The sequence below is a fragment of the Acomys russatus genome, chromosome 2, assembly GCF_903995435.1.
Source record: "Acomys russatus chromosome 2, mAcoRus1.1, whole genome shotgun sequence".
Classification (NCBI taxonomy): domain Eukaryota; kingdom Metazoa; phylum Chordata; class Mammalia; order Rodentia; family Muridae; genus Acomys; species Acomys russatus.
This window is the reverse complement of record NC_067138.1, coordinates 95,222,802-95,237,229: the sequence shown is the minus strand read 5'-3', so window position 1 is coordinate 95,237,229 and position 14,428 is coordinate 95,222,802. Positions and strand designations below refer to the sequence as shown.

The 14,428-nt window shown below is 43.6% G+C and overlaps 1 protein-coding gene across 1 annotated transcript; it reads left to right on the top strand.

Annotated features, from left to right (window-relative positions):
• The first annotated feature begins 9,073 nt into the window (after positions 1 to 9,073).
• LOC127204945 (cyclin-dependent kinase 4 inhibitor B) lies at positions 9,074 to 13,064 on the top strand. The gene is made up of 2 exons (XM_051164072.1): positions 9,074 to 9,304; positions 12,486 to 13,064. Exons 1-2 carry the CDS (start codon positions 9,173 to 9,175, stop codon positions 12,744 to 12,746), a joined length of 393 nt encoding a protein of 130 aa, XP_051020029.1. The 5' UTR covers positions 9,074 to 9,172; the 3' UTR covers positions 12,747 to 13,064.
• The last annotated feature ends 1,364 nt before the right edge of the window (positions 13,065 to 14,428 follow it).

The following is a 14,428-nucleotide window of genomic DNA, read 5'->3' as shown; positions in this document are numbered from 1 at the left end:
TATTGTGTGGAAATCTACTCTGGGTGCAATGGCTTGCTTATGTCTGTCTTTAAATTACTATAAGACTCAAAAGTTCTCTGGTCTAAGCACATAAAATTTTACTTTTAATTCTGACTTTTCCTTCCTTAGTGGAGCTGGTGGCACAATAGAAGCATCAGGTATAGAGAAAGAAAATGACCCGGGCAGTTCTGGTCATTAAGTAACCATAATATTTTGTCCAGGAACCTGATTTTCTCATTGGTGAAATCAGATAATTATGCCATGCCTGCTTACCTAAAAGATGTAAACAAGGAAGGTGAGGTAATTGGTATTTTCCAAAGCATAACATAATAGTGGAGGTTCCTGAGCCAGTCCTGGGTGATGCATGGAAGGCTGGGGTGGGGGAGAGCGCAGGGGGTGGGGGATGGGGTGACACAGCTTCCCAAGTGCTGGAATACAGGTGTCCACCACCATACCCAGCTTACAAGTAGAATTTGCTTAAGAAATATGGAGCACAATGGGAAAATATGAAATGCACAGCAAACCCATGGTCTTAGATGTGTTGCTTAAAGTGAAGAGAGGTTTAAGGGGTGAGTCACTACGAAAAAATGGTACTAGGAAAATAAAGTTAAGTTGGGCCTAGAGAGACGGTTCTGTGTTTGGGATCACCCGCTCCTCTTGTAGAGGATCCAAGTTCAGTTCCAAGCACCCATGTCAAGCCATTCACACCGACCTGTAATTCTAGAGGGATCCAATGTCCCTGGCTGATAGTCACCTGCATTCACATGCATGCCCACATATGCACGTGCATGCACACACACATACATATGCACATACACACATGCATATACACACACATGCATGCACACACACATATACACATATACACACACATGCACACACACATATACACACACATGCACACACATGCACACACACATACATAGACATACACACACATGCACGCACACAAACACACACACATACACACACATGCACATACACATAAACACATACACATATACACACATACACACACAAACACACACACATTTTTAAATAATAATTTTTAAAGCAATGAGAAGAAAATAACATAAATGGCCTGAGAATTTGGCAAACATGGTGGAGCAGTACACACTGACTGCATAAAATATTAAATAAAAAAGTAAAATAAAATAATAAATAAATAAATAAATAATTTTAAAAATACATTAATATAAGTGGTTACTTATTCATTGTGCTTCATGATAGTTAGTGCTTTAAGAAAGTAGCCGGACATGTTTTCTTACTACCAGAGCAACCCTAACAGCACCTGTTTGTTTAAAAAAATGAATACTTGAAGGCTAGAGAGATAGATGGCTCAGCAGTTAAGAACACCAACGGCTTTTCCTGAGTAACTGAGTTCAATTCCCAGCACGCACATGGCAGCTCCTAACTGTCTGTAACTACAGTTGCGGAAGATCTGCCACCATCACACAGACATGCAGGCAGGCAAAACACCAAGGCACACAAAAAATTACAATAAATAAATCCTTTAAAAATTCTCTAGCCTGGCATGGTGGCACACACCTGTAATCTCAGCGCTCAGGAAGGCAGAGGCAGGTAGATCGCTGTGAGTTCAAGGTCAGCCTGGTCAACAAAGTGAGTCCAGGACAGCCACGGCCACACAGAGAAACCCTGTCTCAAAACAACAACAAAATAGTCTCTCTAAAAACAAACTGATTATTTGATGAACTGAACAGATAGCTCTCAAATGAAGAAGGGCAAATAGCTATTAAATACATGAAAACTGCAATACTTTTAGCCATAAAAGAAATGCAATAAAAATTACATCGGTCCATTCTCACCATAGTCAGAATAAGTATCATTAAAAAACAAAAACAAAATCAACACTGTCTGTTCATCCAAAGGTCCTGAGTTCAATTCCCAGCAATCACATGGTGGGTCACAACAATCCACAATGAAATCTGGTGCCCTCTTCTGATGGACAGGCACACATGTGGGTAGAATAAATTTTTTTATTTTAAAAACAACAACAACAACAAATGCTGGCAAACAAGAAAAGCAAAATAAACAGTTTCTCCAAAAATTAAAAATAAGGCTATCCATATGATCTTGCTATATATTATTCGTGGGTATACACCCAAAGGCATCAGAGTCAGCTCACCATAACCTGCACACCCACATTTACTGTAGACAATCTCATCGACGGATGAGTAAAGGATTACTTGCTCTCCCTAGCTTACAGAGAGATAGGTTCATTGTGACTTCATCATTACTCTTTGTTCTTTGTCACCCACTGTCACCCGCCCACCTGCCATTGCATACTGTATACATCCCTCATGTGCTGCTCACTTTCTTCATTAACAGTCCCCCATCCTTCTGTTTTCATGTTGCATAGCATCCACTATCGTTTCCTGTTCCCCATGGCCACAGCCTCAGGCCTCTTTCCTACACACACACACACACACACACACACACACACACACACACACACACACACGTCCGAGCATCTCTGTGGTGTACTGACATAGAATTGTCCAGAAACATACACAAGAGCGGCATAGCTGGATCCTATGGGAGTCTTAACTTTACTTCTTCAGGGAGCCTGCACACATCGTTCCACAGTGCCACGCCTACCAGCACAGGGTAAGGCCTTCTGCTTCTTCACATCCTCTTCACTGGTTGTTGTATTCTTAACGAGAGCCATTCTGAATGGGATGACATAGGACCCCGTAGATAGAACCCAATATGGTGACTTTGTAATTCTAGGATTCACTCTATGCTAGGCCCCACCCACACTTCTAGAAAGATTCCCCACCCCAGATTATTTCTCAGATTCAGTGTAATTTAAATTGTGCCACTGTTTCTTACCTTAGAATTGTCTGAAATTAAGACAGTTGAAAAGTTCATCACAATCAGCAAGGCAAATTTGGTAAACACTCATTTTGAAATGAGGTCTCACCATGAAGGCTAGAATGGCCTAGAATTCACTGTGTAACCTGAGGCAAGCCTTCAGACAAAGCAATCCTCCTGTCTCAGTCTCCTAAATTCTGGGATTTCAACTGTGAACGATAGCTGACTAATATTTCTTTCATTGTTAATCTTCAAGTATTAATTTAAAAGCAATATTCCAAATGAAAAATCCTAAATTTGTTTCATATGCTTTTGCTAACTCTGGATTTTAATCGGTTTGACACTTTCGCTTTAGCTTTGTCGAGATTGAAAACCACATCAGAGGTTCTGAGATGAGAGGCTGCCAGGGTTAAAATCCTAAAACTGCTCTTGTCATAATGATGCTGAACCCTGGCTTACCATCCCCTGCTCGAAGCTTTCACTTCAACCACGTCTTGGTTTGTAATGACGTCTGGATTTCTCACTGTTAAATGATTACTTATCTACTCTGCAAATGGCAAAAGTCAAGAGAATTTAACACTGTCTTCATTTTGGTACCAAGTTCTAGTTGCTGACAGCTTTAATTCTGCCAAAGCTTTCTCAGATGTGCTGATTCGGCAACCAGCTTATGAAGTATTCAGATTATGGTTGTGTTATTCATTTATATAATACAAATATTTTAATGGCTTTATATGGTTGGATATAAATTTCTTACAAGCCAGTCTGCACCCATTTTATTGTAAGTATAACACATGGAGGGTGTTAAATCATATATAAACTTTTGCCGTTTTTTTACATTTTTTTAATTGGAGGGATGGGGAGTTATGAGCCATAGCACACCTATCGAGATTAAATGACAATTAAGTTCTGTCCTTCCATCATGTGGATCCAGAGATCAGACTTAGGTTGTGAGCACATACTCTTACCTACTGAGCCATCGCACAGGCCCAATAATCTTCAAGTGTGACTTTACAGAGCTGTGTTGTGATTAATTTTACCACAGAAACTACTATGCAGCTAGAGTGTTAAAGCCAAGGAACGGTGCTGTGTTTTGGCTTGCCTGCTGTTTTGTCGCTGGTGTGCTTTAGAGACTTAGAAGAGTGCCTGGGGTATAATGGGCATTCTATAAATGCTTGCTGATGAACAGGAAATGAAATGAATAAACCAACACAGACCTGTGCCCAAAAGAAAGGCTCCGCTGTAGTCCAACTACATATGCTTACTTTAAAGAATGAGCTTCCTGTGGGTCCCCTAACATGGGAGTAGGGGCTCTCTCTGACTCTGCCTCTTGCAGCTGGATCTCTTCCCCCTTGCTGAGCTGCCTTGCCAGGCCCCAGCGGGAAAGGATACACTTAGTCCTGCTGTGACTTGAGGTACCTAGTTGGGTTGATACCCCTTGGGAGCATTTCCTTCTCTGAAAAAAAAAAAAAAAAAAGAGGGGAGTGGGGGTTGGGCGTAGAGTGTATGAGGACAGGACTAGGAGGAGAGGAGGGAAGGGCTAGGATCGGGCTGTAAAAAGATTGAATTAACAAATAAATGGGGAGAAAAAGAATGAGCTTCACTGCTAAAATTAGGAAACAAGTTATTACATGTTTAAGAATGATAAACCCTGTATGTGTGCACACTGGAAAGAGCTCAGATCTGCCTAACACTGGCTCTGAGTGGAGCTGGGCTGTGTAAGAGGAATGATCTATATTCTAGGAGGGAATAGGTAGAGAATTCCTGATTTTACTAAGTAACTTCTTTGATTACATCTCTCTCTGCCAATACACTGTTTAAATATTGTCTTTCAAAGACAGTCATACTAAGGGGCATTTGGGATATTTATCCAATGTATGTCTTTTTTTTGGTTGTAGCAATCATTTTGAGGCATACATGCCCAAAAGCCTATGCTACTGAATTGCTAACAACCCCCTGGATCTTCACATAGATGAAATTATATATAATTATCACGAGTTAAGAACCAATTAAGTTTTGCAAATAAAGGCAAGGACCAAGACATACAGTGGCCATCCTCAAAACAAAATTGTTCCAACTCCTAGACTGGTTTTTCAGTATTATTTTCTATATGATTTCCTACTAAAAAGACCCAGGACTGCTCAGAAAAGCTGTTCATTATATGTACACAACATGAAACATGCAGGATAACACTAGGACACACTGTAATACCAGAAATTAAAGATTTTGAGCAAGACCACTGGGGTCATGCCAAAAGAATTCAGGAACCAACTTACAGGCACTACTGACCAAATACAGTGCTACAGATCAGCAAGAATTCTGCAGGGTTGAAGAACTGAAGATTGAAGCACACTGTTTAAATCTATAGCAATAATCTTGAAATCATTAATCATTTTTTAGAATATGCTAGAGATAACTAACTCACCATGAAAACTTACAATGAAATTTTTGAGTTTTTCTTTTTTCTTGAGACAGGGTTTCTCTATGTATCCTTGACTGTCCTGGACTCACTCTGTAGACCAGGCTGGCCTCAAACTCACAGCAATCCGCCTGCCTCTGCCTCCCGAGTGCTGGGATTAAAGACGTGCGCCACCACCACCCAGCGAAAATTTACAAATGAAATTTAAAAACACTTAGTGCTTGTCTTGACTTTCTTATGTGTAGGTGACCAAGTAGCAATGAAGAGCAGGTCCTCTGTGGAGCTAGTCCCTCTAGAAAGCAAAGGCAGTAAAGTCAAGACACCACTCTCCCCCAGCCCCCTACATATATGACACATAACAAAGAAATTGGTGACGGTGATACATGCCTACAATCCCAGCACTTAGGAGACTGAGACAGGGAGGTCAAGCATTTAAGAGCAGCAAGAGATTTACAGCAAGGCCAGACTAAGCAACTTTGTGAGACTCCTGTCTCAAAAGTCTAGGACAGGAAGGGGAGGGACAGCGGGAGCAAAGAAGAAAATGGTTAAATAAAAGATACAAAATGAGGGGCTGGAGGGATGGCTGCTCTTCCAGAGGTCTTGAGTTCAGTTGCTAGCAAGCACACGGTGGCTCACAACCATCTGTAATGATGTCTGATTCCCTCTTCGGGTGTGCATGAAAACAGAGTGCCCATACACATAAAAATACATAAATGAATAAATAAATAAATAAGTCTTTTTTAAAAGGCACAAAAATGGGGTGTGATGCGAACCCTGGAATAATAATTACCAACTAATGAAATAGAAAAAAAAAAAACCAAGACTATTAAAAAGGAGGTGGGTTGTATATAATTTGAAAAAAGCCCCAGAAATGACTGTATCCCCTTCTCTTCTGTCTCAGAAACACTGTACTAGAACACACAAATGACACTGTTATATCTTCATCCTCTTGGCCACTTACCTAATTCTATGTACACCTTTATGGGTCCATACCTAGCGTCACTAGCATAAATATCTCCTATGATGTGCGTAATATGCAATACTAGAACTGATTTTACACACTCCCTCCTCCCAATTTCACCTATCATTTAGTTTTTCATTTAGTTTGTCTTTATCCTCACTTAATAATGAGTGTTGCACTTGACTGAGATGCGGCTAAAACACTTCTGTGTTCCCACCCTCTTCGTCCGTCCCTGCGTCTGAGTCACAAACTATCAGGCTGTGCTTCATCCCGGGATCAGCTGGGCTCCAGGGACAAATAAAAGGCTCAATGATCTCACTCTATTGTCCAAGACAAATGTATTACCATATCCGTGTCACATGTGGAATACCATCGTTTGCGGCTATTAAGGGTTGCTATGGTGTGAGACACCTGGAAAAAAAAAGCAGTGTAGAAAGTCATTGATTACCATTTTATTGTTTCTTTCCTGTTGAGACTACCAAGCTGCTGCTATTCTCTACTTAGTGGAAAGGGCAGAGGCTCTGAAGCCACACAGGAAAGATCCCACCTCCAATGACTAGATAATATACAAGTTAACTGCTTTTTTGAGTATTTTGTCTTATCTATAAAATTATAATACCAGTGTATGTTGCATAGGAGCTTTATTGAGGTAGAATGTAATAATATTTGTAAGGTACTTCGAGCAGGAAATAGAATGTTTGTTTTCCTTCTTTCAAATATAGTGAATATGATTGTTTATAGAGATAATATTAAATAGCACAATATCTGGAAAACAAGTTGAGCAGGTTAGTTTTTGTGGGGAAAGCCCATTGAATTTCCTTCTGGGGTGTTTCCTGCTATTTTGTTTGTGATCTTTTAAAGCAAGGCCTCACCCTGTAGTGCAGGCTGGCCTCAAACTTGCCACAATCCTCCTGCCACGGCTTCCAGGATGCTGGGATTACAGGTGGTGGTGGGCAGAGGACAACATTAAACCATCAAGGTTGGTATCCCTAGAATTCTGACTGCTGAAATAGCAAGGACCACCCAGACCGGCAGGGCAGGTTGTCGCTGTCCTTGGTGCTAGTGACTGCGTCCGCGCGCTTGGCGAGCGGTGCCCCTACCCCAAATGCTTTGAGTAAAGCTCCCAGTTCTTCTTCGTGGAAAGTTTTCCGTCATTCTGCTCATTGGCTTTTCTCTGTCTTACTGTAATTTTCTTGTGTTTCCTTCAAAGGAAAACAATTCTGCATTTTATTATTCATAAAAGTTTTTACTGGTAAAAAAAATCCTAGATTGAATCTATTTGCTTCACACCCATTAATATCAACCTGCTGGTTTAGTACTTCCTCTTGCTAGCAAAACGCCAGTGTTATTCATTTCAGAAGCTCTGATTTCCCACTGGCCACCTTCCTTCCTCCCTCTCCCATTCTACCTGTGCACAACTATGACAGCAAATCCATTTGGGACTGAGTCCCGGGGGGAAATATAAACCGTTTATAAACACAGCAGACTTCTATTCCTCTGCTGGACTAAGAGTGGAGTAGCCACCAACAAATAGTTCTAAATGGTAAATCTGACAAAAGGGTAGCAGAAGATGTGTTCTAAAGTCTTTGGTTTTTGAAAAGAAAACACTCTCCCTCCCTTTAAGATCGTCTTCATAGGCACTCTTAACCTATGTTGTAAATAAGAACTGCCCAGCCGGTCTCATGCAGCATCTCCCCAGAGCTGTTTGACAACAGGCATACAACTTGTGGCTCTCTTCCTATTTCACTGTAGCATCAGTTGTAACATTTAAATTTTTAAAGCAATATGTTTATTCAATCCCCCCTAGGAAGATTAGGGAGAAATGTATCTTTACATCTTCAGAGGACAGTTTAATGACAGGTTCAGCCTGTTTAATGACAGGCCCAGCACCACACCCGAGTTTTATTGTTTCATTATCCCTGCATAAATGCACTTTATTACACATGATAACTAAAAATCAGATGCTTGCTGAGGTGGGTTAAAACCGGTAAGAGGGCAAACTAAGATATACAGTGTACACGTGGAATCTAGACCTCAGAGATTTTGGATGGAGTCCTGGCTAATTACAACTGTCTTTGAACTTCTGTAATCCAAGGACCCGCCTGTCTCAGCCTCCCAAGTAGCTGAGTACAAGCACACGTCCAGGAAGCCTTAAATTCTTATGATCTGCTTTTGTGTGTGTGTGACGTTACTCTGTCTCTAAAACGTTTTTTTAAACTTCGGAATTACAACCACAGCTCAAAGAAAAAAAATTAAAGACATACAAAACAGGATTGTTGGGATGTTTTAGTGTTTTTTTTTTTTTCTGGCTGACTAAATAGCAAGACATAGCCAAAAGAAAATTGCTCGGTCTGGTGTGAAACTCGTTAAATTCAAGTACTGCCTAGAGATGAGCTAGCCTCGCGTGACAGGTGTTGTCACTTTCAGATATCTTCCGAAACGGAGTTTTGTGTTTTTTGGTTGTTTGTTTTTTTTTTTTTAACTCCCTGAAGGTTTTTTTTCGGCCACTCAATCGCAAGAGATTAATGTCTCCGCCTACAGTGTGCAGAGGCTCAACTCAGAGGCTCAACTCATTCAAAAATAGCCAACCCGCTGCGTTTCGTTCCAGACTCCGAGCTCAACGTTTTGCGCATGCGTCTGAGAGCTTCCGACGCTAGGTCACACCCTTGCCCAGTCGTCTCTTGACGTCACCGTGTGTGGGCGGGGTTAGCTGAGCGGGCGTGGTATGAGGGGGCGGGGCCGGCGGCGGGCGGAACGCCGCTGCTCCTTGCCCGCGGGCTCCCCCCACTCGGCCGAGTCTGCAGACCGCTCGCGGTGCGCTTCGCGGGCGCCGGCGCCTGAGCCCGCGCGTTCCCGAGAGGAGCACTGACGCTGCCGGAGAGAGGGGCCGCTCAGAGACGAGGCTGCGGCAGTCTCACGGCCAGCGGAGCACCATCCCTGACGCGGACGGGGACGAGGGCATGCTGGGCGGCGGCAGTGACGCGGGCCTGGCCACCGCCGCGGCGCGGGGACAGGTGGAGACGGTGCGGCAGCTCCTGGAAGCCGGCGCGGATCCCAACGCCGTCAACCGCTTCGGGAGGCGCCCGATCCAGGTAGCGGGGGCGCCCCGGGTCTCGCCGGCAGGGGGCGCACGAGCGCGGTGCCCTCCGCGGCTGCGAGTTGGGACCGGGCACCTCCTGGGCCGCCCGCTGGTGCTGGACTTGTACGGCCCGACCGGAGGCAGGTTTTGAAAGAGAAAAAAAATCCTGAAAAAGAAAAATGATCGAAAACCTCCTCTGCACTAGATTGGCTTTTTCTTCGTTTTGCGATGCTGGGTCTGGAACCCAGCCTCCCACCCCTGCCCCTCCCCCCGCCCCATGCTGGGCATGTGCGCCACCCCTGAGCGCTGTCCCCAGCCTCCGGATCTTGGTAACGGTGGGAAAGGAAAGGGCAGATAGAGAGGACGACACGGTAATTATTACCAGTTACACGGCCTGGATTCAGGGAATTCCACAAAATTGTAGTGCTTGGAGGGAGAGAGTTCACTGTGAATTTGTAAACAACGGTATGAATCTTTTTTCTTCTCATAAACGTAATCGTAATCGTATTTACAGGACTAAGGTTTCCCAAACGCAGCACTTAATTTCTTGTATGCGGACGTTAGCAGTGTAGTCTTCCACTATTTAATTAAAACAGACAAAGCACTCCCAAGAGACCGGTTGAGTCCTTTCAGAACGACACAGGGATTCCCTAAACGTTCTCTTATTGAGATACATTTGTTCATTGTTTACTAATCCTGCTTTAGTTAGTATTGACTTTATTTCTTGAAGATCTAACACAATGGTTCTGTGCTCTTCTGTTGATTATTATAGTTGCCTTTTTTACTCACCTCACCGTCCCTCTCTGGGACTAAGGAAATGAGGACGCTTGTTAATAGTATAGATTCTGGGGAAAATAAGTATTCATTACCCTTGAATTTTTAGGAAAAAAAGAGATGTTTAACAAAAGAATATTTTAAAGCAACAAAAACATTGTAAAGTGAATGTAAAGATATTATAAGAACAGATTTTCTTACTTACTATTTTATGTTCTTTACTGAGAACATTTAAATCTTTTGGGGACTGTAAAAGTAGCCTTTTCCTCTCTAAGAGAAAGAGATTGTTGTGTTTCTTGAAGAAAGAAGGAATGTTTCTAATGTTCATGTGATTAAAAACACGATACACAAGCAGCTGCTATGGGGTTACATCTCCAAAACATCAGGGGTTTTTTCTCAATTATGCATCTTTGTGATTTGATTGGTACCAGCCACGCTTTTTAGACAGTCTTTTTATATAGAAAAATACTACTTAACAGTACATGTTTTGTACACATTTATAGAATGTTAATTTCATGGTACAGTGTATTTTCACTGTATATCTAATCTTCCCACTGTATATCATAGTAGGTTAAAAATGCTATAAGATGCTAACCATTTACAACAAATCATTTATTTTCATAATGTTACATAAGCTTGGACTATGACAGGGTTCCTCCAATCTCCACTTCTAGCTCAGATGATCAGAATACAGTCAGTTTGTGAGGATAGACAGACATGGCATTGAAGGAGCAAAACCTTTTTTTAACTGACTTGTTTATTGTTTTTACCTCTAAGGCATTGCTCTAACTATAATAATAATAATAATAATAACAACAACAACCAGTGGACTATGTAGTTTATGTGATGTCTTAGTTTGCTTTCTGTGCTTGCTGTGATAAACACCATGACCGAAAGGAACTTGGAGAGAAAGGGTTTATTTAGCTCACACTTAAATGCCACCATGCATTAACAATGGAACTGGGGGCTGGAACTGAATCAGACACCATTATTACTGGCTTGCTTCTCAGGTTCAAGTTCCACCGCCTTTCTTACACCTTCCAGGGCCACCTGAGGGGCGCAGCACACCCAGGCTGCACTGGGCCCTCCAACATTTATCTTTAATCAAGAAAATGCCCCACATACAGGCTTGCCTACAGGCCAGTCTGATGGAGGCTTTTCTCCTCCTCCCAGATGACTAGCTGTGTCAAGTTGAGACACTAACCAGCATGTCTGGTTGGTTAGACCTACCTAGAGGGACAGAGGAAATCAACATAAAGCTTTACAGAGCCTGATTTCTGGTGTCCTGCCTGCAATATTGGCACAAACCTTGTGGGAGCAACCAACCAATATCTGATTTGACTACAGGCCCATTCCATAAGATAGAACCAATAACTGACAGTGCTTGAATTTGGCCAAGAACTAGAGAGTAAACAGCCTAGGGACCTGGGGTAAAACCAAATAAATAAAGTAGTAATACGAATATCATCATTCGGCTGTGCTTAGAGGGCAGTGCCTTGCTCAGCCTCCTCCTGCAGCAGATGGAAATGATACAGACACTCACAGCCACACAAAACGCAGAGTGAGAGGCCTGGGAACACTGGACCTTAAGTGGGTGTCTCCATCACACCCCTGCCCTGGGGCTTAGGGAACCCTGCAGAAGAGATGGCAGAAAGAGTGTAAGAGCTAGAAGGGATGAAGAACAAAAGAACAAAGTGCTCTCAGTGAGCTCAGCAAAGCTCCTGTGCCCTCACCGAGACTGGGGACATGCAGGGATCTGCACCTGGCCCTCTGTGTGTGTACGTCATGGCTCCCAGTTCCTTCCTATGAACTCCTGAGCGGCTGAACGCGCGGGTCTCAGCCTTCTGCCTTGTGCTCTTCCCCTTCTCTTTGCTTTATTCCATTCCAATGTATTAGTTTGTGTTTTTATCTTATTTTATTTTATGTTACTATCCCTTAGAAGCCTGATCTTTTTCTAACAGTCAGAAAGGAAATCAGTCCAGATGGGAGGGGAGGTGAGGAGGAGCAATGAGGAGCAGAGGGATAATTAGGATAAACTACGTGAGGGAAATGGTCGATTTTCAAGAAAAGGGGAGGGGCATTAAAGAAAACTAATTAAAAGCCCAGTTCAAACTGAGCTAACCAGATCACTTAGCAAAATACAACCCCGTTATCCAACGGTCCATATAAGAAATAAGCCATTTCTTTGCCCTTTCTCGTTGCTTCTGCTGTAGAGAATAAAATGGAATCTATTTTGAGTTCAGCCTAGGATATAATTGGTGGGAGTGGATTGAGTAAACAAATGAGAAACCAGACACCTGATGCTTGCAAGCTCCTTAGCTGGGAACTTCAGTTTGGTAACGGACTTCTATGAAATGGCAAGGCGTGCCGCACCAACTGATACCCAGCCTCACTCTGAGCTCTCTCCCTTTCCCCCTCAGGTCATGATGATGGGCAGTGCCCAAGTGGCAGAGCTGCTGCTGCTCCACGGAGCGGAACCCAACTGCGCCGACCCAGCCACCCTCACCAGACCTGTGCACGACGCGGCTCGGGAGGGCTTCCTGGACACGCTTGTAGTGCTCCACAGGGCAGGGGCGCGGCTGGACGTGTGTGACGCCTGGGGCCGCCTGCCGGTGGACTTGGCAGAAGAGCAGGGCCACCGTGATATTGCGAGGTATCTGCACGCTGCCACCGGAGACTGATGGCAAGTTACCTCAGCCTCCTCAAGGACTTTTTCCTCCCCAGTCCCATCTAGGATGAGTGCAAGCAGGAAGAAGATCTGCGCACAGCCAGCAGGCCTTCCAGAACTCTGAACTCTACCCAGGAAGGCAAAGCCAATCAGAAATAACTTCCTAAGTGTTTTCTGCGGCTGGATCGGGCACTCCAGCCTCACTCTGCATCCAAAGGGCTCACCAAGCAGATTTAGTATTGTGTGAAGTTCTGGGGGCCCTTTATCTTTCAGGTGTAAAATAGCAAGGGAGATCTTGAATCTCTGCCAGAAGATGCTGCTGTGGGGATTGGGGGAAGTGGCGATTGATTGCCGATTGGGTGGAAGCAGTCAGTACCGCCCCCTGTGAACTTCCAACGCGAGTGATCCACAGGCGAGAGGGAAAACTTGGAGACTAAGTGAGAAGCACTGACGCGGCTTTGTGCACTGTGTCATGCGTGGTGATCCACTTGCACAGTAGCATTTTAGAGAAACTGAGCTCCGCCAAGAAAATAGTGGAAGATGAAGACACTAGATCTCTCTAAACCCTGTGAACTGCGGTTGCCTTCATGAGTTGTGTGTCCTGACAGACTCAACATGCCCAAAGCCCAATGTAGCCATTTGCTGGATGTAACATAGTTTAAGAAGCCCTTTAGGCTTTTCCTACATTTAGGTTGTTCTTTAGTAACAGTGTACTTAACAAGGAAAACTTTTAACAGTGTAACTTCTGGTCCGCCCCAGAGGTGAGACTGAAGTGCAACTTGCTTTTATTGTTTGCTTGTTGGTTTTGTTGTTGCTGGTGGTGGTGGTGGTGGTGGTGGTTGGTTGGTTGGTTTTGGTTTGTTGGTTTTTGTTTTTGTTTCCCCTTCTTTCCTTCCTTTTCAAGGCAGTGCTTTCCTCTGTGGCTCAAGCTAACATCAGGGTACTGGCCTTGTAGCATGCACCCCTCCTAAGCACAGCTTCTCATGAAACTATGACACTCCTAGTGGCAATGTGCACCCTGCTTTTACCCTTATCCCGCGTTCCTCTGTTCGCTGTCCCTGTATAGTTTCTCAAGGGAACTTGTCCAGGTGTCCTGCTAAATGATAGCTGAGTTTATCCTGTCAGTTTCCTTGGGCTACTTCCCAAAGGTTACTGAAAAGGATGCTGAGTGTGAACTTACTGAAATTTAACAACTCGTGGGCTGCCTTGCTGTCTACTGAACAAATTGTGGATGTGCTCTGGGGCTTCCAGTGTGGCTTGGCGCATTACAGCACTGAAACAAATGATACATCTGTTTAATAAACAGCATGGATGACTCCAAGATGTGGAAAATGTGACATTAAAATATGTTTCCAGGTTGAAGAGATGGCTCAGAGAACATGAGATAAGTTCCAAGCACTCACAGCAGGTGGCTCACAACCACCACCTGTAACTCCAGCTCCCGTACAGCTGCCTCCACAGGAACCTGCACTCATGTGATACAACACACACCCCCCATTTCTTTCTTCTTTCTTTCTTTAAGCTAAAATAAATCTGGGGCCAGCAGAGAGCTCTCTGTGGTTAAGAGCCTTTGCTGTTCTTCAGAGTGCAGTTCCCAGAAACCATATCAGGTCCAGGATAATATGACCTCTGCAGGCACCAATGCATGGCATACACTCACATTTTCACACAATGTTTTAAAGTGTTATTGTATTT